The sequence below is a fragment of the Opisthocomus hoazin genome, chromosome 1, assembly GCF_030867145.1.
Source record: "Opisthocomus hoazin isolate bOpiHoa1 chromosome 1, bOpiHoa1.hap1, whole genome shotgun sequence".
NCBI lineage: Eukaryota > Metazoa > Chordata > Aves > Opisthocomiformes > Opisthocomidae > Opisthocomus > Opisthocomus hoazin.
Window position 1 is genome coordinate 132,070,348 of NC_134414.1, and position 25,571 is coordinate 132,095,918.

The 25,571-nt window shown below is 45.1% G+C and overlaps 2 protein-coding genes across 6 annotated transcripts; one reads left to right on the forward strand and one right to left on the reverse strand.

Annotated features, from left to right (window-relative positions):
• Positions 1 to 452: 452 nt before the first annotated feature.
• On the reverse strand, positions 453 to 11,173 carry GPR161 (G protein-coupled receptor 161). Of its 3 annotated transcripts, none has more exons than XM_075436362.1 (7): positions 11,088 to 11,173; positions 10,141 to 10,232; positions 9,632 to 10,043; positions 8,363 to 9,087; positions 7,320 to 7,424; positions 5,183 to 5,314; positions 453 to 3,200 (listed from the first exon to the last, which is right to left on the reverse strand). In XM_075436362.1, the coding sequence occupies exons 3-7, from the start codon at positions 9,997 to 9,999 to the stop codon at positions 2,953 to 2,955; spliced, it is 1,578 nt and encodes a 525-aa protein (XP_075292477.1). In that variant the 5' UTR covers positions 10,000 to 10,043; positions 10,141 to 10,232; positions 11,088 to 11,173; the 3' UTR covers positions 453 to 2,952. The 3 variants fall into 3 exon arrangements, with proteins under 3 accessions (XP_075292477.1, XP_075292487.1, XP_009937756.2); XM_075436372.1 differs by lacking the exon at positions 11,088 to 11,173 and adding an exon at positions 10,925 to 10,988; XM_009939454.2 differs by lacking the exons at positions 10,141 to 10,232; positions 11,088 to 11,173 and having other exon boundaries at positions 5,195 to 5,314; positions 9,632 to 10,062.
• Positions 10,993 to 25,337, forward strand: TIPRL (TOR signaling pathway regulator). 3 transcript variants are annotated; one of them, XM_075436385.1, is made up of 7 exons: positions 10,993 to 11,185; positions 16,617 to 16,796; positions 17,926 to 18,025; positions 19,194 to 19,325; positions 19,721 to 19,816; positions 20,579 to 20,641; positions 22,274 to 25,337. In XM_075436385.1, exons 1-7 carry the CDS (start codon positions 11,001 to 11,003, stop codon positions 22,421 to 22,423), a joined length of 906 nt encoding a protein of 301 aa, XP_075292500.1. In that variant the 5' UTR covers positions 10,993 to 11,000; the 3' UTR covers positions 22,424 to 25,337. The 3 variants fall into 3 exon arrangements, with proteins under 3 accessions (XP_075292500.1, XP_075292519.1, XP_075292510.1); XM_075436395.1 differs by lacking the exon at positions 10,993 to 11,185 and adding an exon at positions 13,699 to 13,976; XM_075436404.1 differs by lacking the exon at positions 19,721 to 19,816.
• Positions 25,338 to 25,571: the final 234 nt, after the last annotated feature.

Below are 25,571 nucleotides of genomic sequence, written 5' to 3' on the forward strand. Positions count from 1 at the left end.
GGGAGGGCGGCCGGGCCCAGCGTGGGCGTGGCCGCGGGGCAGGGGGCGTGGTCGTCGCGTCGGCCCCACCCACCAGCGCGCCGGTGTCCCGGGGGCGGTTCGGTGCCGCCCCCACCTCCCGCTCCGCCAGCCGCCGCGCCCAGCGCAGCAGCTCAGGGTCGTCCCGGTGGATCTGTCCGGCACCGAACGGCCGTCCGGTGGCTCGCAGGGCGGCGCGCTCGACCGGCGTCCAGGCGGGAGCTCCGCCGCCGGCAGCCGCGCACGGAAACCCCGGCCGGCGGCGAGGGCCCGGTACTTCGGCCGTGATGCCTCCCCGCGCTCTGGGAACAGGTCCAGGTGCCGCCGCTGCCGGGCTCATCCATTAAGTCCAATATACTTTTAAAAGTAAAACAGATTAAAATAGGTTTAAACTGAAATTGCGTAAGTGTAAACAAACACCACGGACCACCAGAAACTGGAAATAGCGGTTTTTTGTATTTAAGAAGGGGAATACAGTTGTATAAAACGTGTGCATTTCTTAATTGCTGCTTTTGTTAATGATAACTCAAGTGAGATAATGACTCCGGTAATAACAGAATTATGGAAAGGTTACAACGTGTGTACAAAAACACCAACACCACTTATAGGGAACAACCACTAGTGAAATGAACACCGACGGCCAGATTCAGTCACGGCCTAAACGGGCGCAAGGCCACCGGCCTGCCCGAAGGCTCGGTTTGGCTCGGTATCTGTGCGAAGAACAGGCTTCCGAACGCAATGCTAACAACTCCGTGCTTCCACGTGTGCCTCGGAATTCTTCCTCCTAGCCACGTGCTGTTTGGGGCTACCATGGTGTCACGACGTCGCTCCACCACCCAGCATTCGTACGCAGCAGTGCCCGTTCCACCTGCAGCGTCAGCCTTGCTCAGCTGGTGTTGAAGGAGGAACTTGAAATAAAAGGGATGCAGCTAAAACACTTCCAGCCACCCGCGGCAGGTGCGTACCTTACGGAGTGCCCAGCACTGTGAGCAACTGTGACTGTCGTGTTAATAACAGCAATAATGACTCCAGTGCAAGGGCATTTATTTCCTGGTAAATACTGGGATTTTTTTGTATTTTTACTGCGTGCCCACAGGTGCCAATTTATCTAACACACTAGAAGCAAAAAATACCGGAGTGAGGACCTCACTATTATTAGCCATTTCACTCCTGCATTATGCAAAGCACCATCCTACTGCTGCTTAAGTGTTCTTGCTTTATCAGCCCGTTCTTAACCAGCAAACCACGTACTGAGTTCTAACCATGCAGTCAAATCTTGCATGGGAATGTAGTGGGATTCAGGTTAGTGCCAGAGAGAGACATGAGCTTGTGCTAAAACATGTCTGAGCTGGGAACACAGACAAATCAGATGTCTGAATACAGTACTGGACTGAGGCTCTGCCTCAAAAACAATTTGCTTCTGTGCCCCCAACTCAGTCACGCACAGCCATAATTCAACAGGCGTACACTCAGTTTTTGCCCAGATGGAAATGTCCTGCCCTTGATTTCCAAAAAATCTGCAGCAAAAACTGATGCAAACCACTGCTGGGGAAAGGTGGAGGCAGGGGGAGCAGACACAGAGTAAACAAATGCAAATCTTTGGTCCTTGCGTCCGTTTGCTACTGATATCCGTCCCCAAGAAATGATCCTGTTCACTCACGTCTCCCTCTCTCCAAAATAAGCAGTAAGGCAGGGCTGTAGCCCCCAACAAAGTAAGGGAGGGGCCAGCCCGGGAAGGCATTGAAAGGTTCCTCGAGCAGAGCGTTCTCCTACGATAATCCTCATCCCTCTTCCAGCAACAAACCTCCCCACCTTCGCAGCTTGTTTCAGTGCTGGCAGCTGGGCTGCTGCCAAGCTCCCCTTCTTTGGCAGGCAGGGCTGACCAACCTGCTCACGAAGGCCTGGCAAGGCAATCAATGTCTGTACAGTGCTCAAGAACATGCAAAGTGCAATCTAAGTGTCGAATGTTCTTATTTTAGAGATTAGTGAATTAATACTCCAAGAAATATATGCACTGAGGTAACTATTGCTTAAATAAAACATTCCCTCCCAATTAAAAAAAAACAAACACCAAAAAAAACACCTCAGAACTTTTCTCTCTAGAAAAGATGAATCCTGAATATAAAGTGGTAATACCTTATTTACCTTCTGTCAAGACTACCACAGCCGCAGAGTGCCCTTTCAGTAACAGCAAAATCAAGGAAGTGAACTGAAGTCCTCAAGAGAAACGAAGAACTCCGCATTCACGATTTCCTCCAACGCCATCTCAGTGAGATTTCCGGCACAGACCTGCTCCCACCCATTACACCTAGAGAAGCTGGTGTGTCGCAACGCAGAAGCAATGCACAGTCCAGTTTCAGATCTAGCATTCTGATGGCGGAACAGCCAGAAACACCCGCTAGCACGGGTAAATTGGACCATAATCTGCATGAGCTCTCTGAAAACTCAGGTTTTGTCCCTTAGGGAAGTCCATGCTCCATTATTTGGGAGTGTGTGACAGTAAGGCTATACGTAGTATACAATGCACCAGCTCCTATCAGAGCACTTCAGCTATCAGGTGTAAACTGGTGGTCAGAAAAGGATCAACGCAGCAACGAGTTAAACACTGCACATACTTTTCCTTCTTCATTCCTGTATTGGCTTTGGCCAATAATGGACCCAAGACTTGACAGACTAATGATCTGGTCGATGAAACCAAACCCCACATTCCTATGCACTGTGTGACAGATTTAAGACATGGCACAAAGAGAGTCTATAGCACCCTAAACAGTAAACCAATACTGCTGATGTAAGTACCAGAATTCTGCTGGCTTTCAAGTGTTGAAAAAACACTGAAAACATCCTGACAAGGTATCCTGGTTCTGTCGAAACACTAACAGCTGTAGTAGGTCCCGCTCAGTGGTTTAATTCCATTTTCTTCCTCCAGCGTTCCTGTCAAATACTCCCTTCGTCGATGCTCTGCAACTGAAGTCTTTGGCTAGCATGCGGCCTGATACCACGCCGCGTGTTCATACTGCTTCCTGGCAGAGTCCGCACAGGGAACAGAGCGCCTGGTAAAGCATCTTCCCCAAACAAGCTCATTTTCACGTCAGCTTCAATAGCTCTTGCTAAACTGGATGCATAACTGTCCAGAGATTTATGGACCTCAGCTTTTACATGAAGAACAGAATTCTTTGCAGCTTCTGTGGGGGGAAAAAAAAGGGCAACATATCAGAAAAATAACAGTTGATCAGCACAGCTGCACAAATGCTTGAAGACTAAAATTGATCCTTTTGTAAAGGTATGATCCCGCTCTGTGCAAAATAACTGCCTTACAGAGCACATTTACTGACGATACCCAAGATTCCTAAACCATTCTATGAACACAATGCTTCAGAGTGACCTTGACAGGTCAAGCAGAGAAAGATTACCTCCCATTCAAGTGAAAAAAATAAGATCTAATGAAGTAAAGTGGTTATACGCATGTTTAACTTTGAATTAAGCGCATCTTGAACGATATTCTGAACCTGAACCTAAGCACACAGCATTTTATTGGTATGAATCTGTACCCAGCTGAAGTCAACAGCCTGGTTTCTGGTTATTACCCAGAGTCCAGGATTAGGGACAATGGGAATTGTCTGGCATCAGTCAAGACTTCATGCAGAAAACAGGAACAGAACCCTCAATGTGTACTTACCCTGCTGTAAACACGACTTACAGCCTTACATGGATTCTCGGTGCATTTGGACTAAGACCTTGAACTTCACTGACATGAACAGTGTAGCTCAAGAGTTACTTTATAACATGTTTTAAGCCCAGCAAACACCAGACTTTGCGTTTACAGATTAACAGTTCCCAAATTCCAAGGACTTCTTCCAAGTAGTGACTAAAATCAGTAGTCTGCTGTCCTTATGCTTAAATTCTTTTCAGCCACAGCAGGACCCACTTCCACTTCCAGTGGGGAAGTCGTAGAGCTCTCCATGCCAGGAGAGGTTGAAGACTACAGTACACTTCTTCCTAACCTTTTATTACCTTGGATACACCTGCTCTTCACTGTTGATGTAGTTGCTTTTGTAGGATCTATATACCTGTCTACCCACCAACATGCTGGGCAACACAGGTATTCGTCCTAAATGTAATTCTCCAGTGAGGCTGCTGAAAGAATTTAAAGTCTCAGAGATGCTGAAAACCCTGAGATGTACCAGGGAGACTTGCTAAACCTGTGGGGAACGAATGCATTAAGACCTCCCTCTCTCACTGAACTGCACACAAAAATTAGATGCCTGCCCCTATGTAATCACTCAGAAAGATAATGGGAAATGTATGGTAATGTATTTGTCCAGGGAAATAATCAGCTCATGCTGGGAAGAGGGCAAGAGTGAATTTTGCCAAGATGTCTGAAGAGAAAACTCCACAGAGAGAGTCTTCTCATTATTTCAGAATCACAAAAATCAATCTCGTTTTATTATTACTTGATTCTTATAGTCATTCTGCTCATTTTTGTACTGTCCACAATCATTTATTATTTAGTAAATTCAGTTGTTATTACAAGGTCCTCTAGTCCATATTACCATAACTATTAGCTTAAACTGCCATATCTTACAGATGATCACAGCAATACCTTGCTAGCACAGAATCAACAAGTGAGTTCACTGAAAAAAAGGTGTACGTGATTCATCTATTTTCACTCATATCTGCTGAGAAACATAGTAAAGTAAGTGAAGTAAAAGTTAAAAAAAGTAAGTGAAACAGAATGAAATTATACTCAGACCATTAAAGTATGTAAATGGAAGAATTTCAAATGTGTGAATGACAAAGTTGAGAGGAGGCAGCAAATGATTAACAATGGGATAATGGAATCAAAGCAAGAGGGCAGGAAAATGTATTCCCTGAGAAACACAAAACAGACTGCAACAGCCCCCAGGTGACTGGAGTTTCAAAGAGGATACTACTGTACCACACAAATGATACGCATGCAGGGAATCCCAGCTTCTAACTCTTGTCCTTGTCTGCTGCTACCTGAGAACTGGAAGAAAGACCTGTTCTTACTTTCTGTTGCACTTGCATGAATGGTCAGATCTGTCAGGGCGAAGAGCGGCCAGATATGTTTTAAGGCAATTCTGAAGATCCTGTTACGCTTTCCTGAGCAGGCAATATAGTTGGTTCTGAGCATTTCCATACTTACCCCTAAACCCACCTTTAATTTGCTCTACTTCATCTTCAAACGTCACTGAACTCCTCCTTCGAGGAGGACAGATGCAGTGTGGGGCATGAGGGCCATCTGAGCTATTATCTTCAAGAAGCATCGCATCTGTTCCTGAAACAAAGCAAGAGTTCTCTAGAAAAACAGAGTAACACTGGGATACAATATTTAAATGGTGGCAAAAACTTCCCAGTCTGTAGCAGTTCCTTCAAAAGATGTCTAAACCCAGCTTTTGTGAGTAAATTTCAGCTTGTACTAAACACTACAGAGAAAAAGAATGAGGTTAGAGTTTCCATTGAAAGGACTGGGAAATCTTTTCTTGTTAGCCATCTAAAATCTCAAGCAGCTCTGAAATGCTCAGCTGCAGAGCTTATAATGTCAACAGGGCAGCAGACAAGGGTGAAACCTTACCTTCAGTAAAAGAAAGGCTAAAATTGAGAGCAAATTCCCCCATCTCCTGATGAAGACAAGAGGCTAACAATGGCTACCTGAGAGGCCAACGACCATAGCTGCCAAATGTCATGCTTGTAATCGGGCCTGGATGGAAATCTCAACTGGAAATTTTTTCTGTTCAATTTAGTTTGTCTCTAATAACCTATTTTGACTTTCTTGAAGTGTATATTAATGGGGGAAACAAAAAATCTTTTGCTGGTTGTGAATGATTTTTGTCTCACGAATCTTTTTTTTTCAGTTTAAGAGTCCCTTTTTTATTTCACCTCCCTGCATTTGCTTTGCACCTCTGCAATATAAAATAGAGTTTACCAGCATAAGGAAATTCATCTAGGCCATCCCTGCAATACTTTCACACAAAGGGCGAGGCTGCAGCCTAGTCCTCCCTTGCGATGCTAGTCTTTCTGCTGTGTAAGGGAGAAGCGGAGCAAGCATTTTGGGGAGACCTAGGACAGTGCTGAGTGAGCAGTCCTCAGGGAAGCTGCTGTTGGAAGACAGCCTGCACACACTTGATGCGTGACACTTTCAGTTCAGTTACTCCTGGGGTGTGAGCAAGCGGCTGTCCGGTGCTTAGTTGCCAAGCTGCACTGCAGGCCACAGAACCACATACTACAGTAGGCAGCACTGAAGAGAGAGGAAGACTTTAATTCCTGGTCTTTAGTTCCTAACAGTAAAGGCATTCAGCGAAACAGTATTTCACAAGAATGATCACTGTGTATCCATTCCCAGGGTACGGACTGTGCCGCCTTCATAACAAACAGTGGCACTTCTACCAGCATTAGGTATGTGTTTGGTTTGTTCATTTGTTTAAACTGCTCGGTACCATTCCTCAAAAGATAATAACACAACACCCTCTTAACTGAGGCAGGATGCTATTCTCTCTTATCACACACAGCTGCAGAATACCCACAACGGGCATAAAACTACCAGCGTAAAACAACTGCCAAAATCAATCCCAGCTCCATAGGCTTCCTCTACAAAAGTAAGAAACAAAATTCTAACACCAAGCAAATGTTAGAAAATCACCCTCTAGTGTCTCTAAAGCAGAAATACTCTTTAAAATAACTAGTGCAGTTAAGGAGTGGTAGCTGAATTAACTGCCAGAAAAATCTAGCTACAGTTCCGGATAGAAAATTACTGGCAGAAATATTTTCCCCTTTTGCAAGCAACCTTCAGTTGACAGATCTTAAGCAGTGACGAAATTATGAGCTGAAATGGTCCTAAGTGTTTATGTTTACACCGCAGGATGAACAAGACAAGGTCTCTTACAGACTAGAAAACAGAGCAGCACATTCTCCACAGCACTCTTGCTCTGTTCCTCCTGGATACAGGGAAAGTCCCTAAAGAACGAAAGAAACTAAAGAAGGGCACAAAAGCAGAAACTAAAGAAGCAGGGCACAAAAGCAGCAAGTCCTGTTCCCAGGACACATTAGCAAGGGAGGGTCATCATTCTTTAGAGTAAACAGTATTTTGCAAGTAAATATATTGAAAGCAAGAAAGGAAAAAAGCAACTGCAGCAGTTTTGTTTTAACAGCTGGAACAGATGTTTCATGTCATCCATCCACCAAGAGACATCTGTGCTTGTATATACAGACTATCCCAGAGAGTTCTGCCGAGTTACAAGAGCAATCTTCTGCCCAGGAGAAGAGAGCAAGAGACTTTCAGTTACCTGAATCCTGCGAGCAGCTGAAACCTGTGTCTCCTGTGCTGCTGCTGTTTCCTAATGGCCGCCCACCTGCCATGAGGGCAGTGAGGTGAGGAGATAGTCCCAAATCTGCAAGACAGTTTTGTTCTTGTTACACAATGACTGTTCAAGGGGTCTGCAATAGTAAAAACCTCTTCCAGTAATACACACCCTACTGCCTTATTTATTATTCTACATATAAAACTTGCCTTGCTGATCCAGAGTGCACAGCATCTGGACTTCCCATCTTAGAAATCCAATCAACAGCCTTCAGGTATCCTTGGAGTCTTTCCATATGGCAAGTCTTCTTTACATCAGCACAACCTCCCTCCCCCTCTTCTTGTAATTGCATGTTTTATCAGCCAGACAGGCTGAATACGGAGCATATTCAGAGAGGTGGCCAGACACCTTCTAGATAGAGAATAACCTGGTAACCTCCAGCAGCTGTGACAGGCAGCTCATGCGCAAGGCTGGAGCACTGCAATGCCTGCCTTCTTTCCAATCCCCAAAGTAAGAAGGGACAAGATTCTAGGGTTTTTACAAAGTTGCTGTCTTTGGATCCCACTTCAAGATTTTGTTGTGGGTTTGGCTGGGTTTCTCCCCACCCCCATCAGCCTCCAGCTAATACACCTGACAAATTTGAAGCTGTCAGTTTCTTATTGCTTGGAAACAGGAAGAAATTTCCTGTCTTTTCCCTCCCACCTCAGTTCCCAGCGTATTCATCTATAGCATCTCCTGGATACAGATTTGCCAAAGGGAGGAGTGTTACAGAGCTCCTGCAGCTTGTGGTGTGGCTGCAGCTGCAGAACTCCTTCATTTAGATAGGAGTCTCTTCCAGTGATCCCAGACTGCGGAAAAGATAACAGATGCCTTGCTGCTCTCCCTTTCCTTCTGCGTTTTAGATCTTCCTTCCCAATTAAATAATTTCAGTTCCCGCTTCTGCATGAGATGTCCTGTTTTTGGAATTCGGGTGTTACACAGGTACACTGGTATTAAGGAACAGTGTCTTTTGCAGCCACGCGTCTTACCTGTGATCCTATTGGAAATGCTGAATAACCTTGACGTCCTATGCCGCTGAACAAAGGACTCGCGATAATACCGATCCCCAAAGCACATTCCTAGCAGTTCCTTGCGCACTGTCTTGTTCCACAGCCCATAAATTAGCGGATGGCAAATGGCACTGGAAAAGGACAACCACGTAGCCAACGTCTCCAAGGCAGGTGAAATACTATTTTTTCCCCAAAGTGCCTCTGATGTAATTACTACCATGTAAGGCCCCCACGTAATCACAAAAGCACCGATGACAACCAAGATGGTTATGAGAGCTTTGCACTGGTTGGCTGAGTAGACAACCCCTTGGAAAGCGTTCCTTCGGCTGCCAGAAGAGGACGTGGAGGTGCTGGAGTTCTTCCTCCCGTTCCTCTGGGAGTCCTCCTCCACAATGATGACGCTACCACAGTGGATTTTCCGGGCCTTAATCCTTGCCACGCGGAATATGAATCCATAGCAGACCATCATGACTGCGAAAGGCAGCAACGCGCACCAGACCTGCCAAAAGGCAGTGTAGCCAGCCTCTTTATGCCAGGCCGCCACACACATCCACTTGAACTGGTCAAACTCCAAAGACGACCAGCCGAAGAGGGGAGGGAGGCAGCCAATAAGGGAATGTAGCCACACATACACAAGAGCTACCACTGCTCTGTTGCCTGTTATCTTCATTGGGTAAACCATAGGGTACAGGACAGCATAGTACCTGGGGGACAAGAAGAGAAAGAGTCAACGGGAGCACAAAAGACGTACAACAAAAAAAGAACATATTTCAGTGATGTTGATATGTAGTCCTCTTTGTAGAACAAGCTCTTTTCACCAAACCTCAAAGTCGGCTCGGGGACCCTGTTTATAAAAACAACTACATGTAAAAATACATACTGTTGCAGTCAAGACTGTAAAACTCGGCTGAAGGCACACACGCAGCTATTAAATCTGTCCCTACGTGTCAGTGTGTGCTTAGGGTATAATCTGGAATTTTAAGTCATTGCTTGTTGTTTCTCAAGTAGTATGTTATTATACCATCGATAGCTTTAAAAAACTCCAGATGCATGTCTGCATTTTGCACTACTGGTGACATCACTTTCTTCTGTTACACATCAAAATTTCACAGGGGGCTGAAGGAAAAATGTCATTGCAATGGTACGCAGCATTATCCACTGCAGGGCTTCTCAACTCTATGAACAGCCAACGAGTCACTCTACAAAACTAGGCAATTCGTTACCATTCGTTAGAAAAGAGCTGCTTACCGGTCTATAGCTATGAGTCCAAGAGTAAGCATGCTGGCTGAGCTGATCAGCATGTAGAGCAGGGCTGAGAAATTGCACCAAACGACTCCGAAGATCCATTCCCGCCTGATAGAGCTGGTGACAACAAAAGGTAGCACCAGTACAGAGAGTAGAAAGTTGGAGAGGGTCAGGCTGAACACAAACTTGTTGCTCAATGTGAGAAGGTAAGACTTCCGATACAGGGTGACGACAATCACCAGGTTGCCCAAACAGATGAAAATAGCAATGACGATTATAGCAATGGACTCAGTGACTCTGACCGCCCCGTCTTCCTGCGTGGTGAGGTTCCTCAGGCTCTTCACATTGCTGAGGGAGGAGTTGCTGCTCATGGTCAGAGCGTGCAGAGCTGGGGCAGCCAAGACATGCTGAGCAGCTAGAAGCAGAACAACGCTCAGAAACATTCAGGCAAGATTTCTTCAAACTCTCTCCAAAGACTGGAGGCCCTTCTGCCTGCATTAATTAAAATTTACCTGTAGGATGCAGGGAACCATTTTAGACGGGAAAGCGAAGGGGCAGGAAATTCCCTATGGGTACACCAAAGAGGTCAACGACACAGCCAAGCCTAGAACAGGGAAGAAATTGTCTAAAAGACAAAAAGAGGTGGAGGTGGGGGAAACAAGGAAGAAAACTACCCCGCCATTTTAAAATTTTCTAAGGATCTTATTTGTTTCTAAACCATACTTACCAGCTGTGCATCTCAGTCCCTTCATCTAGGCTGTGAGGAAACAATAAGAATGCCACTAACAGTCTTTGTTTCTCTCACTTTAAAAAAACACACAAACAACTTTCCTTATTTCTAATTTTGCCCGTTTATCCTGATTGTTACCTTGTATTCTGCCTATGCAGCATTTGCTGGTGGTCTGTGGATGCCTGGCAGGTCATACCCTACTTACACTTCCCTAACAGTTGCTAAGTGACATTCAAAGACTCGGGCATCATTGCCCGTACTCTCTACCACCACTTCTCCGCGTTCATTATCACCCTGGCTGCAGCAGTGATTCTATTTTACTGCCAGCACCAAAGGACTGGGGGAACTGGCTTTCTGTACACGAGGTTTGAAAGACGCTTCCTTGCGGTCCACCCTACAGAAACGTTTGAGAGCCTTTAACCCCTGGCTTGTCACTGTTAGCATCCACGCCACTGACTCACAACCCTGTTTTGAGAAACCTCGGTATTCCTCCCAGTTTCTCAGCAGCCTTTTCCCCACCACCTCCAGCAGGCACTCCTACCCACGGCATTCAATCTTTCACCCACCTGCAGGCCAGCACACTGAAAACACCACCAAAAAACGCGGATCACAAACCAGCTAAACCAACGAGCCCACCAATTCATGCATGAAGTTGATATTCGCATTCATTGGGAAACAGGGACTCGGGGAAAGCTCTCCCCGCCCGGCGCGTCCAACAGGTCTACTCACGGCGACGCCCCGGCCTGCGCGGCCGCTGCGGCCTCAGGCGGCGACGGCCGGCTGCACAGCCGCGGTCCTCCCATCTCCATCTGCGCTTTCCTAAGGGCGTAAGTAAAGGCGTTACCGGGCCGCGCTTCGCGAAACGCAACCTCGCTCCCCTCCCGCGAAGCTGCCTGCCGACCGCTCGCCGCAGCGCTCCTCGGCACACACGCACGAAGCCGCCGGCGTGGGGCTGCGGACACGCCGGGGGGGAGGCAGGGAGGGATGGAGGGAGGGGGTCGCCATTTTGCCCCCGCGCTCCCTCCGGCAGCGAACAAAGCGCGGGGGCGGGGTCCTGCGCCCCCCGCACCCCTCACCCCCCCGGGCGGCGAGCGGGTCCCAGCGCCGCTCCCGCTGCCCCCCGCCCCGCCACGGCCGCCGGAGCCGGCGCCGCACTCACCGCCCGCCGCCGCCGCCACAGCGGGAGGTTTCGGGTTACCGCGCCCCGGACCCCGCCACAGCCGCCGCCGGCAGACAGGCCCCGGCCGCGGCCCGCCCCGGCCGTGCCCCCGCCCCGCCCCGCCCCGGCGCGCCCCCTCCCCGGCCTCCCCGCCCGCCATGTTCTCCGCGGACACCCCCCGAGCTGGTCTCGGCCTGCGGCGCGCCGGGCCCCTGGGCACCCCGCCCGAGGCAGAGGGGTCCCGCTCCCCGGGCCGGACCGGGCCGCCTGAAGCGGGGCACCGCATCCACCCTGCGGGCGCAGGGCCCCTCACAGCCCCACGTCGCCGAAAGCGCAGGAATCCCGTTAAAAGCAGGGGGGAACCCACTGCGCAGTGACTTGCCCCGGCACACGGTGCCAGTCCGTCGGGGGAGGGGGGGGCAGATCCCGATCGCTGGGCTTCCTCACCCCCAAATCCCTGTTAGAAATCATAACACAGAGCAGATTTCGGGAGGGGTTCTCATGTAGTCAACAGGTTCAATTTAACGGGCACAAACTGAAGCAGAGGAAGTTCCGTCTGAACATGAGGAAGAACTTCTTCCCTCTGAGGGTGACGGAGCACTGGAACAGGCTGCCCGAGGAGGTGGTGGAGTCTCCTTCTCTGGAGATATTCAAGACCTGCCTGGACAAGGTCCTCTGCAGCCTGCTGTAGGTGACCCTGCTTCAGCAGGAGGGTTGGACTAGATGACCCACAGAGGTCCCTTCCAACCCCTACCATTCTGTGATTCTGTAATTAAAATAGCTGGATAATGAGTGCTGCGTTAGCTGCAGTTGATGAGGAACACCGACTCGAGGTGTGCAAAGGAACAGCTAGGGAGGAACAGGCCTGCAGGATGATGCCCTGAAGGTCACCTCGGTCCTGGTGGAAACATAAACCATATCTGCCCAGCCAAGTCCTTTAGATAATGATTTAGTAGAGTCAGCACCAATGAACTGCCTGACAGGAGGTTGGAGGGAGGTAGGTGTTGGTCTCTTCTCCCAGATAACTACCAACAGGACGAGAGGGAATGGCCTCAGGTTGCGTCAGGGGAGGTTTAGATTGGATATTAGGAAAAATTTCTTTACTGAGAGTGGTCAGGCACTGGAACACGCTGCCCAGGGAGGTGGTTGAGTCACCATCCCTGGAGGTGTTCAAAGAACGTGTAGATGTGGCACTTCAGGATATAGTTTAGCAGGCACAGTGGTGTTGGGTTGATGGTTGGACCTGATGATCTGAGAGGTCTTTTCCAACCTTAATGATTCTGTGAAAGAGGAGTGCCCTCAGAGAAGTTTGCCTCATTGTAACACTAAAAGTCCTGCCCGTAGCTTAGCAGACCCAGCCTGAGGAAGGACCCTTCCACCCAGGGCATGCGTAGTTAAGAGGGAGGACACAGTGGCTTTACACGGAGACGAGACCCTGCCAGGACCAACGGGAACATGGAGGACGAACCTTAGCTGCGAAACGGACTGGCAACAGTCACTTCAAACGTATAAAATGTCGGTCCTGTCCCACCCGGTGTGCTAGCTTGGTGGAATTATCTCCTAGCGCACATTCTTTCCGGCTTGAGAAACCCAGGTGTGATCAGGGTTACAGACAGCTTCCAGAATTTTAATAAACAATATCTTGGCTCACTGCACACCGGGCGAACGAACCCTTTTCGCAGGACACTTCCCCCCAGCCGAAGCAGAGCACAGGCGGGCGCAGCCCAAGGGGCGAAGGGTGACCACACACCACGCTCGGGCACCCCTGAGCCCCGGCGAGGCCCTCGACCGCAGAGCACGGCTGCTCGGGCTCTGGCGAGCTCTGCCGCACCTCGGCTGCGCTGCGGCGTGGGGGAGACGGAGCCCAGCTCCATCCCCGGGCGGCACTCGGGAGCCCGAGACCCGGCCACCGGCCATCGAAAATGGCGCCAGGCGCCCGCGGGCTGGGGCCGGGCGACGCTCGCTGGACCGCCAAGCGCGGCCCGGCCCGGAGCAGCAGAGCTCACCACGACCCGCCCGCCGCCGGGCACAGGAGGCCGGAGCCGCCCGCGGCGGGCGGGAAGAGGCAGCACACAGCTCCCGGAGGCGCAGACGGGCCCGCGGCCCGCCGGCACCGGGCACCTCCTGCCGCCGCCCTGCTTCCGGGCTGCGCCGCCGGAAGCGGAAGCCCCTGCAGGCGGCGGTTCCGGCGGTGCCGTTGCTGCCGTCCGGGGCGTGCGGGCTGCGGCGGAGAGGCGAAGGAGGGCGGGGAAAGGCAAGGCAAGGCAAGGCAGGGCAGGGCAGGGCAGGGCAGGCTCCGCCGCCCCTTCCGGCCCCTCTTGCCTTCACCTCGGCGGGGCCTTCCCGCTCGCCCCCGCCATGCACCCCGTTTTCCAGAGCAGCCGGCGCGACTTCACCTTCGGGCCGTGGAAGCTGAGCGCCGCCCGCACGCACATCATGAAGTCAGCGCAGGCCGAGAGGTGAGGCGGGCTGGGGGATGGGGGACCGCCGGGGCGGGACCCCTCCTCTCACCCCCCGACAGCTGCGGGTTCGGGGCGCCCCGCGCCAGGAATCACTGACGTCCCCTGGACCGGGGGGGGGGGGGGGGGGTGTCGGAAAGAGGCTGTTGATTCCGGTAGCTCGGGGGTGGGGGGTTTGTTCCCTCTTTTAGCGAGCGTAAGCTTGGGTTACAGATGGTTTCCGGAATTTTGTTTTTAATGATTGCTAGCGGTTTTGGAGGTGAGGACCTCTGTCAACTGAGGCCTACTAATTAGAAGCCTGTTTTTCTTAATTACTTTATAACGGTGATTAAAATTCTTTTAAATGCAGTCCACAGACTCTCAGAAGCTGTTTCGTGTTAATGGCTATCTTAAGATAGTGGTTTCCATTAAAAATGTATTGTTTGCTCTCTGCTCGTAGTAGTGATTTCCACTGCTGTCGAACTGTTGAAGAAAATGCTCCTGTGTCAGCATCAAGTGCTGACGTCAGGTGTGCGAAGGTGGAACAGAACAGTTCAGCTGTGCAGTGCCATAGCTGACCTTAGTGGCTGCTGGGTTTGACAGATACTTCTTGGTTTTAGTTTCTGGAATGCGTATGTGGAAATCTTGTTAGTCTTTAAAATGTATCTTCGTTCATGTTATTTTTAACTTTTCTGAGAGTAGTTTGTTTGATAAAGTCCTGTGTCTTGAAATATTATGCTTTTTTCCTTTTGCTGTAGTAAACTATGTAAATGTTACATTTTTTTAACGTAACAGCATTATACTTTTTTTTTTTTAACTGGGTGTCTGCCTTAAAAGAGGTGAAAACTATGTTCTTTCGTCCATCTTTATCCGATGTTCGGTGCCTAAAATAATCTTCTCAAACTGCTTCTGACTAATGGTCCTTCAGATTTTGTGGTTACAGGTAATAAAAAGTGAATCCTGTGATTTAGTCATTTTTCTGTGATGAGGATTCAACATCCAGCTAAGCTGTATCTGTGTCCTGCAGAGGAAGGAGGGCTATTATTAAAGTATCCCATTTTTATGGCACGTTTGTGAAGACCTATTTTTGTAGGGTGCTACTTCTTCAAAATGAAGATCTGTGTGTGTAAGATTAGGAGGATGTTAACTCTCTTCATTGTCTGTGAACAAGAGAGAGACTTAAACTCCCAGTCTAGAAGCCACATTGCCTGCTGTACTCATCTTCTCATCTATTCAGTTTCTTTAACTGTAGCTATTTTAAAATTGTCAGTCACCTCTGTAATTTTCAGAAATTACTTTTATCTCTTTAGGTGTTTTTGAGGGACACACAGTTTTTCTGAACGTGTGGTAAAAGGCTGACAAGTACAGTTGCAGGAGCCACAACACAAGCTTGAAATAACACAGAGGATTTTGCAGGGTAGGGAAAAGAAGTCCAAAATTAGCCCTTTACCTGTAGGTCTTGGTACCTAGCATGAGATCCCCCCAAGAATTCCTTCACTTCAAATTCGAAGAGTCCAGAACTATCCAGTTGCCGTGCTTTTTGTCAGCTTCCTTTTATAAAGTGTCTCTCTTGGCATTTTGCCTTTTTTATTACTTGGGGAATATCACTACTATCTAGGAGTTTTATGTCCGGCAAAATATCACAAAAATCCCTCATCAGCCTCTGTGGAAAGGTGAAGGATTAAATGTGCCATAGCCGAGAACTGCTTTCTGTGCTGGAGTTGGTCTCTGCAGGTCAGGGATGCTTGATGAAATGGAAAAGTTTGTAACGTTATTCTGCCTTCTCTGGGAAAGAGATAGGATCCTGTTCTCCAGGTCTGCGAACTCGCTATTTTTGTTTCAGTTTGGTTAGCATAATGTTCTTTTGTACACTGGGTTACAGAAATAACCACTTTTGTTCAGGAATGCCGTATCATCAATGTTAAAATTGCAATTGGGACACTGTTTTTCCTCCCCTCCTTATAGCATATGTATCTATGTACATATGTATAAATAAGTATAAAGATTAATGTAAAATGAAAGGTGAAATAGGATGGTTTGAGATTTTCTGCTGGGACCATGCTTATTTGGTTCATGCAGTACTCTGTCTAGTTATGTGTATGGCTATGGCTGTGGCTTTCATACCAGTATGTATTCTCTGCCGGAGAGCAGTAGAGCACAGTAGTGTCTTCTGCACTTTTCACATACTCTGCCAGGGTGGTTTTCAGACCCTTTTTGTAGGCTTCTAAATTTGGAGGTATGGACCACTGTGTAGTGAATTTAAACTTGCTGACAATGAGTGCTCGTTCCTAAACCACCTTTTTGGGCACCTGCCAAGTAGTTCATGGACCATCCAGGGATTTGCTGCGACAGGTTGAAAGCTGCTACTTCATGCTGATCGGATGTTTTTTAGATTACTCACGTATGAGACTTTTGTACTAGCCTGATGGAGAAGGAATGTTTTAGGAATACTTTTGTGGTGGGAAAGTCACTTCGGCTCAGTGAGTCTGCAATTCATGTCAAATGATTAAACTGGAAAAGAACAAAGTTTTGCAGAACGTGTTGATGATGTGTCTTCTAAATTACCAGTGTCTAAAGAATATTTACTCCAAAACAAGGACTGCTTTCACTGATCTGTAGCTGACTGACCTCTCTTGATGGGACTTCTGTTTTTCTGTGCAGATTGGCTGATGAATTGCACATGCCTTCCCTGCCAGAGATGATGTTTGGAGACAATATCCTAAGAATACAGCATGATCGTGGTTTTGGAATTGAGTTCAATGCAACAGATGCTTTAAAATGTGTCAATAATTGTCAAGGTATGATCAAAGTGGCTTGTGCAGAGGAGTGGCAAGAGAGCAGGTACAGTATTTCATCACCAGTGGGCAAGTACTGGTGTGTTGTATGTGAAACTGTCATAAAGTAGTTAAGAGACTGAACTCATGAAGACCATGTTGCCTTTGGTTCTCCTGTAGATACAGTGTGTGATCACAGAAGTCACTTGGCTTTTCTTTGCCACTATCATTCTCTCTGTTAAATTGGGTCAACTATATTTTTCAGTCGTGTCTTGGCCGCCTTAAAAAAACCTACAAGTTTAACATGGCTTAATGCTTTTTCTGTTTATTCAAACTCATAGGGTCTCAAGCATTACGAGATTGTATTGTGTGGCATTTCAAAGTGAAAAATGCTGCACATGTTCAAAATCATAGAATGGTTTGGGTTGGAAGGGACCTTATCGATCAGCTAGTTCCAACCCCTCTGCCATGGCCAGGGATACCTCCCACTAGACCAGGCTGCTCAAAGCCCCAGCCAAACTGGCCTTGAACACTGCCAGGGAGGGGACATCCACAGCTTCTCTGGACAACCTGTTCCAGTGCCTCAACACCCTCAGAGCGAAGGATTTCTTTCTTATATCTATCTGAATCTACCCTCTTTCAGTTTAAAGCCATTACCCCTTGTCCTGACACTACATGCCCTTGTAAAAAGTCCCTCTCCAGCTTTCAAAATCTTAGCTTTAGGAATATAGCAGAATAATTACCATGCACAAGAATTAATTGTACTGCTTAGTATTTACGAAATTAGTTGTAGAGCGCCTAGAAATAAAGCACAGAGAGAAATCAAAGCTGTCATGAAAATTAAGGCAAATAGCAGTGATAATGATTGCTGTGTTATAAGCAGATTGCTTTCTGCCTACTTAAAGAAAAAAATTATCTTGAAATACAATTTTTTTGACATTGAAATAAAATATTTTGATTCATAGGACTGAGATAGCACAGGAATTATGGTAGCGGTTTTCTAATGTGTTATGGAACCAGGTGTTGTGAAAGAAGCAATACTATATGATTAAGTCTTGACATCATCATTGCAGCACAGGCAATGCTGCTGCTTTTCTTCTTGAAGAGTGTGAGAATAGTAATACGCAATCTTACACGAGGTTGTAATTTTTTAAGAATTACTACAAAGCATGGTGTTTTCTCTTTCACTTCTTGAGGAGTGAGACTGAGCACACTAAGGAAGTTGTCAAGCCATATGATTGGACGTACACCACAGACTACAAAGGAACTTTGCTGGGAGACACTGCGACATTAAAGGTAACCATTTTCTCCTGGTTAAATGCTGATTGTATGTTGTTTCAGATAAACACTTTAAAAAAAAAAAAAATAGCTGTCATTTACTTTAATAGGATTCTGTAAAATCTTTCATGCTTAATAGTTTCTGACTTCAAGTATAGTTTGGGCTTTTCATGTCTCTCAGCATGTTATCCTACTCAAATCATGGCTTATTTTAATAGCTAAGGTTTTTTTTAAAGCATTTTAGGATTATATAAAGGCATGACATTGTGTCCCTTAGTAAGGACTTAATGAGAGAGTAAAGCACATGGGAATCTTCAGCGCTTGCTGGATTCTCCTCTGAAACCCTGAGCTCTTCACACACAGCAGAACTGTCAAGTGTATAATTCTTTAGTATGTTTACTCTCTGTTGCTTGCCCATTTGTCTAAGCAGATGTGTAGATCTGGCTGCTTTCAATGGCTTTATGTTTTTCTGCAACAGTAACCCCTCATATTTAAACTCACAGGCCCTCCTCTTTATTTAATTTAAAATAAGACTGAAGTTCCCAGCTTCTCTTTACTGTATACTGATTGCTTGCTACTAAGCAGATAATCTATATTAATTCTCTAGGATTGCATTAGTTATAGATCACTTATGTTATTCTGGAATTAAAAGTGCAGCATAGAAATAGATGACATCTTCTTGGCCCGTAGTCTTTAGGCAGCGGAAGTGTGTGAGTGTATGGAGACCATGAAATGGAGAATGTACAGGTACTTGATTTCCGTGGGGAGGCTTTATTAGAGTCCTGTGCAGGGTTTGTAGTGGGCTAGAGATACTACATGCGTGGAATCCTGTTTATAACCCAGAACTTCTCATTTGTATGTTAAACACGAGGCATCCTCAAATGTTGTGACATACGGGAAGTGAGCAGAATTGTTTTGCAGCTGAAACCCTGCTGAGCCTGTACCCAGAGGGCACTTCATTCAGAATTTTCCACTCTTGGTTTTTGCTTTGATCGATGTTCCCTCTTGGCAGCTTTGGTTTTAATTTTAACTTTCCCTCCTAGAATTTTGGGATGTTTTAAGCTTAGTGCCCTAAAAGCTTTTTCCTTTATAAAACTAGCAATTGCGGGATTTAAAAAATCAGGACAAACTTCATGTAGTTTGGCAACAAATTAATACGCTAACTATTCTTAATCTTTTTCTTTAGGTTGTTCCTACAACAGAACACATAAATACAGAGAAATTAAAAGCCAGGGAACAAATTATGTTTTTTGAAGAAGTACTTCTGTTTGAAGATGAACTTCACGATCATGGAGTATCGAGTTTGAGTGTAAAAATAGTGAGTACTGAGAGGTGTATACAAGACGCTTTGTGACTCAGCTGGCTAATGTGTGTAAAATGCAGTCAATTTTTGCATGTTGTTCCTTCTGGGATTTAAAGTTTAAAACGCAGAGTTCTTCATCCTCGCTCTTAGAAATATAATCTTACTGGAAACCATGGTCTGTTGCTTCAGGGAACAATCTTCTCCCTCTGTCAGCATCCTGCCTAAGAATCTTTTGAGACACTGTCTGCCCTGCTGTCCAATGATAGCAGTAGCGTATTAACAGCCCAGATTTTAACTTTAACACTGAAAGCTCCTCATACTATCTTTTGTTCTGAGTATCTGATGTAGATAAGTGCATACTTGAAGTAATACTTTGTAGTATGCTGAGTGGAGCATCTTTATTTTTGCAGAGAGTCATGCCTTCCAGCTTTTTTGTGCTGTTGAGGTTTTTCTTGCGAGTTGATGGGGTACTTATCAGGATGAATGATACAAGGCTTCATCATGAGGTAAACCCTTATTTGTCATTAATATTTTACAGATGCTCCCTCGCCATGTTGCTTTCAGAGAAGACCTACTGATATTCCTGTAATTTAATACTGATGTTTGGGGGCGTAGAGGTTATCTGGACCGAACTTTCAAGTGTGTTTTATTATTCAGGTGGTGCTGAAGTAGCAACCACGTGCTGGGTGCCATGGGGCTAGGTATTGTATGAGCAGAGTAGGCTACCCTTCACGTGAAGTAGTCATTTAAATATATTTGACAGACGCAGGTTAGAGAGGAAGTACAAGAGGAAAACCAGGCAACAGTAAATAGTGTGGTATTGTTTTTATCCCCGTCTCTGAACAAATGGGTTTTGGCTTGTCTAGTACGTGACTGCAAGTTTTAACTTGCAAATAACTGTCCATACTATGTTGAGTTCTATATCTCATAAATAATAGAGAACGTAACAGTTGTGGTTTGCTTGTTCTGTCTAGCTGTGTTCGTACTGATGTAGCAGTTCTAGCTGAGTAAAGATTAACAACCATATTCAGTCATAGATTTTTTTTTTTCCACGCGTGCATGCAGAAAGGTAGTTTTTGGGAAAGAGAACAGTGCTAAACAATTTTCTCTGTCTTCATGAATTTGAATGTACGTTTCTGCTCCCAGGTGAAAATCTGTGGTCAACCAAATTCAGACACTTACTAAATTCAGTGCATTTAAAGTGCTTGTTTTGCACTGATGCTAGATAATAATTTTGTGATTAATTTTTGCCTTTTTTTTCCTATTAGGCTGACAAGGCCTACATGTTGCGAGAATATACATCCAGAGAAAGCAAAATATCAAGTTTAAAGGTATTGCTTTTAAAAAAAAAAAATTTTTTTCTGTCTGCTTTTTAAAATTGTTTCATGGTCAGCATAGAAAATACTGTGTCTGCAAGTCATTCTTTGTTACGTTTCGAGTTGATACAGAGGAAGAAACTTTCTTGTCATGTAACATTTATTTTGGTGATTTGCATTTGTAAATACTGCGATCACATGACAAGGTATGGGATTAGGTTACTTTTTCTACTTTTGAGTTTGCAAGGTTTTTTACTACTTTATTTTTTCATCAAACTTTTTAGCCAGCAGTCAGGTAGTCCATGTCCCATGATGGTCTGGTTGTATGCTTGGAAGTAGTATTAGGGGTTAAGATCTGTTTGGTAATAGACTCATTTAGTTTTTCTTAAGTAGGTTTAATAGCCCACCTTATAACTCTAGTAATGGCTCAAAATAATTTGTGCCACATCTGGAGTTGCAGCTGTTGGTTTTTATTCTTGACCCAACACCTGATCTTGGATATTCTTGTTACTTTCCTTCTCCCTTGTTTTTCCTTCACCTGTAAAATAGTGACTAATGTGTTTCTAACCTTGTGAGGGAACATTTTTGCAAAATGCTTTTCTTTTTGAGGAAAGGGGCACTGTGTCATTTCTTAACAATATGTGAACCCTATAAACAGGACTAAATCCAGACATGAGCTTTTCGATAGTTACATGGTTTTTGAAATGTAAATCAGTGATCTGGGTTTTACTTCACCTCATGTTTAAAAATTACCATCTACACTGTTAAATAATTTTTATTGCCTGTTGTTACAGAGAGGAAATGCCTATGGCTTTTCAATTCGCTAGATCAGCTTGCATAGGTAAAGCAAGAAAGAGTCCTGTTTCACTTAGGTGTGAAATTATTGAAACAGCAGTATGATTCCTTGCATGTCACGGGTAGCCAAAATACACGTTGCATTTGAATAGCTCTGGATACACTTCTTAAAAAATGTTGTTAGAAAGTTTGAAGGTGGTTTGCTCAGTATAGATTCCCCCCCCCCCCCCAAATGTCTTGTATGTGATGAAGTTGTCTACAGGAATCTCCAGAGAAAGATACTGATTCACTTATTAAAAACATCTAATTTCTTCAAATATGAGATTAAAATCCAATGAGTTTTATTCTTTCATATAAATGTCTGTCGTGGACTTTATAAAACTAAGATATATGATGAGGTATATCAATTATCAATAGCTAAATCTGAGCAACTCCAGTGAACAGATTGCAGTAGCTTGAAGATTAAGCATGGGAACCCTTGCAGCCAACCTAGTCTCATCTAGAACTAGAATCTCAAAAAGACTGTTTGTTACATTCAGATGATAAATATACTTTTTATAAACATTGGAGCTGTTCATGAATGCCTCTGACTTTCTTGCGCTCTTATAATCTGCTGCTTAAAAACACTAAATACCTTTCCTTAGCTTATTGATCCACACAAGGAGTAAAAGACATTTGAAATTTTAAGGTAAATTTTAATAATCATGCCTGACTTCAAGTGTTTAAATCAGGTAAATTATAGATTAATTGTCGTAAGTTTGGTTCTGGAATACTTCCCCCTTCCCCCCCCTTCCTCCCCCCCTTCCCCCCCCAGTTCATTCACTTGTTTCATGTAAAATTTTTGCTTCTTAGCACGTTCCGCCTTCCCTGTTCACGGAACCTAACGAGATCTCTCAGTATCTACCCATAAAGGAGACAATTTGTGAAAAACTAGAATTCCCAGAGAAGCTGGAGCCTAAACCAGAAGCATCACTGGAAACCATGTGTGTTAAGTCTAAATAAATGTGACTTTATATGGACTTGAAGTAGACTGGAAATAATGTGATTATGTAAACCATTGCCATGGGGGGCGGTTTCACTAATAGTGGAATAAAGAATTTGGCTAATTTTTCTGTAGCCCTGAGAGAAAACATTTCAGGCAGGTTATGCTAATGGTGTTTTTTGTTTGGTTTTTTTTAACCTGTATCTGGAGTTAATGATAGACTGGTGGTGAGTTAGTTTTCAACGGCATTGGAGAAGGACTCTCACAATTAAGAGTCTGGGTTCTGTTTAGTTCAGTGGTTAGGCAGGAGTATTGTCTGGGCCCTCCACCACAACCACTGCTATGAAGATTTTGTTATTGCTGGTTCAGATGCTAAGAGAATACTGGAGTCGTAACATTGGCATGATTTTATTTTTATTGAGAAATCATCCACAGTTAAAAAAAACAAAAACAAAAAACCCTCTGTATTTATTTTGAGGTATCAGTCCTAAACTACACATTTTGTTGTCCTCCGCTACAGTGAGCTGATAACCAAGAAAGTTACTTCTTGGAGTCTCCAGACTCTAACTTAAGAATATTCATTTCATCTGAGGATAGGTTTAAGGAAGTGTAAAAAAAAAAAAAAAAAAAAAAAAAAAAGGCATTTGTTTGACACTATATAAAGGTAAAATTACCTTATTTGTAAGGCATTAACTCCAGAGCAGGAGAAAAGCTGGAGGCTGACACACACACACACACTGGTAAGTCTCTTCACAAATACTAGTTTAATCTGATGCTAGCCAGATTTCTCTAGGCAGTTCTGGAGACCATTACTTGGCGTCTGTATGCTGCTACAGTCACGTACTGTATTGGAAATGCATTGTACTGTACTGACTTTCTGTTGGATGTATTGGATGGTGCCCGTGTACAATGGTTATGCTGCCCAGACAGTCAAATTATTAAATTGCAGAGTGGCTGATGGCTGGGGAAGAGAGGGTTGTGTAGTCCCTAATCCCTAAAGGATGCTGGTATTTGCAGTTTGAGAAACAAGATCCTGTATAGCCTTAAAAGGATGCTAACATGTATTCCAGATACATCATTTTGGTTTATTTTTTAAATTCTTTAAGTTCTGATGTTAATAGAAGTGCAATCATGTGTATAGTCATGGTTTTAACTCAATGCTTTGTAGATTAAACTTTAAATATTTGTATTGCTTTTGGAAATCCTAAATTAAGTTAATGCTTTGGCCTAAGAATGGGGGAGCTGAACAGACTTGTCTAGGTTTACTGTTCGCACTCAGTGAAGTGCAAGAAGCAAATGATGAGCAAAAAGCAGGCCTTGTGGTTTAAGGTGATGACAGATAAGAATGTGTACACATTCTGATGTCGTGGAGTTTTTGTTTAAAAATCTTCATATTCTACGCTGCATGGCTTAATAGAACAACCCACCCCAGAACCCGGTATTTAACCAGGGTTAACCAGGGTTTCACTTAGAGAAGACCCTGAGGTTTTTGGAAGTAAGTCTACTGCCATCTAAGTGACTCTTTTCTTAATAAAAACACATTTTGTTCCATTTTTGAGGCAGCGTCGTCTAACGAATTGATCATAAGGTTGAAAGGTAGGAACTAACTGCAATTTTTCCTGTGTCACCGGTTTACTATAACCACAGGGAAGGGACTTTGCTGAGCCTCACTTCCCTGTATGTAAAAATGAGAGTTAACACATGCCTACCTCACTGAGGGTTTGTGAGGATTATTTTGTAAAAAGTTATTAGAATTTTTTTTTTCCTGACTACACCTTCAGCCTTATCTTTGGAATCCTTTGGAGAGGATTACTGCACAAAATGTTATGATCCGTAGGATAAAATGAACAAAGATAACTGAAATTAAACAGCTTCTGACAGAAATGATTATCAGCCAGACACAATCTGTGAGTGAATTTATGGCCACTTTGAAATAGAGGTGAGGTCCTCTATACTCCACGTTAGAATCCTAAATCCTGTTGGCTTTTTCCATCTTCCTGCACTTGCTTCCCGAAGATCTTTGTGTCAGGATGAAGAAGGAGCTGCAAATCAATGCAGCATGAAAGTGACCAAAACTCGTTTGGTGATAGAAGATTATTTAGGTTCACTCCAGTGATGGAGGGATATGGGGAGAGAGTGAAAAGGAAGGGAACAACAGATGGGGGTGAGGAGATATTTTGCTGGTGAAAGTAAATCGTGGCACTTCTTTTACTATGAGCATCTATTATTTTACATGTCTTAAAGGTTTATAAAAACACTTTGAAGCCGGTAGTGACTGAGAGGAGAGCTGATGCAGTGCTAGCATGAAGGAAACTATATCTGCATTTGTTAACTAAAATTGTGATTTGGGTTTGGTCAGTGATACTAACATTAAGCTCCATTGGGCTAAAGTATGGGGGGTGGACCCACAGAATTGACACTTGGCACTGAAAAGGGTGCTCTGCATGTTTAGCTTACACCGTGTATTTTATCTTGTCCATCATACATACTAATTTGTGACCTGTTGATACAGTTGTCTTGAATGGACTTGAATCCTGAATATATAGATATGTGATACCCACCTGTTTTGGGTGCTGTGCATTTACGTGGAACACGCATGTTGGGGAAATCACGAGGAGGTGTTTAGAAAGTTACAGTTACTACAAAGTAAAACTTGGAGCACTTTCTGACTCTCTTACACCACGCAGATTATCAAGAAGCTGCAGTATAACCTGGTGTACCACAAGCTCTCTGGTACAGATTTTCCACAGAAAAGTACCACTTTGGATACATAATTTTAGGGAGAGGGAGTGGGGGTGATTCTCCAGCTCTTTTGTGGCAAGTTTAACATGTGGCAGTTTATATTCCTTCTTGTATGTTGCTAAATAAAACGTACCAAACATTTTATAGTTCTGTTTTTATCTGAGCGAAATAAACTGAAATGACTGCTCACAATACTGGGTTCTGCGTGCCAGTGCGGTGTTGCGTCCACGAGCCGTTGCCTGTCACCAGACCCCTCCGGCTACTTGTGAAAATAAAGGGAGGCTGTTTCAGAGCAGGGGCAGAGCCACAGCAGTGGGAGCAAAACGACATCTACCTTACTGCTTCTCTCAGCTTCAAGCCGTGGGTTCAAAAGCGGTGGGAGGAGACAGGGTCCAGCTGGAGAGGTGAAACTGGTGGAGGGCACGG

What these genes read in the sequence shown, in the direction of transcription:
- GPR161 (XM_075436362.1), bottom strand. Translation starts at nt 9,999, where the DNA reads ATGAGCAGCAACTCCTCCCTCAGCAATGTGAAGAGCCTGAGGAACCTC. An exon ending in CAGCTGCTCGCAGGATTCAG is followed by an intron (nt 5,315 to 7,319) that starts GTAACTGAAAGT and finishes GCTTTGTTTCAG; the next exon opens with GAACAGATGCGATGCTTCTT. An exon ending in AATTAAAGGTGGGTTTAGGG is followed by an intron (nt 3,201 to 5,182) that starts GTAAGTATGGAA and finishes TTCCCCCCACAG; the next exon opens with AAGCTGCAAAGAATTCTGTT.
- TIPRL (XM_075436385.1), top strand. Translation starts at nt 11,001, where the DNA reads ATGCATGAAGTTGATATTCGCATTCATTGGGAAACAGGGACTCGGGGA. An exon ending in ATACAAGGCTTCATCATGAG is followed by an intron (nt 19,817 to 20,578) that starts GTAAACCCTTAT and finishes TTTTCCTATTAG; the next exon opens with GCTGACAAGGCCTACATGTT. An exon ending in GCAAAATATCAAGTTTAAAG is followed by an intron (nt 20,642 to 22,273) that starts GTATTGCTTTTA and finishes TTTGCTTCTTAG; the next exon opens with CACGTTCCGCCTTCCCTGTT.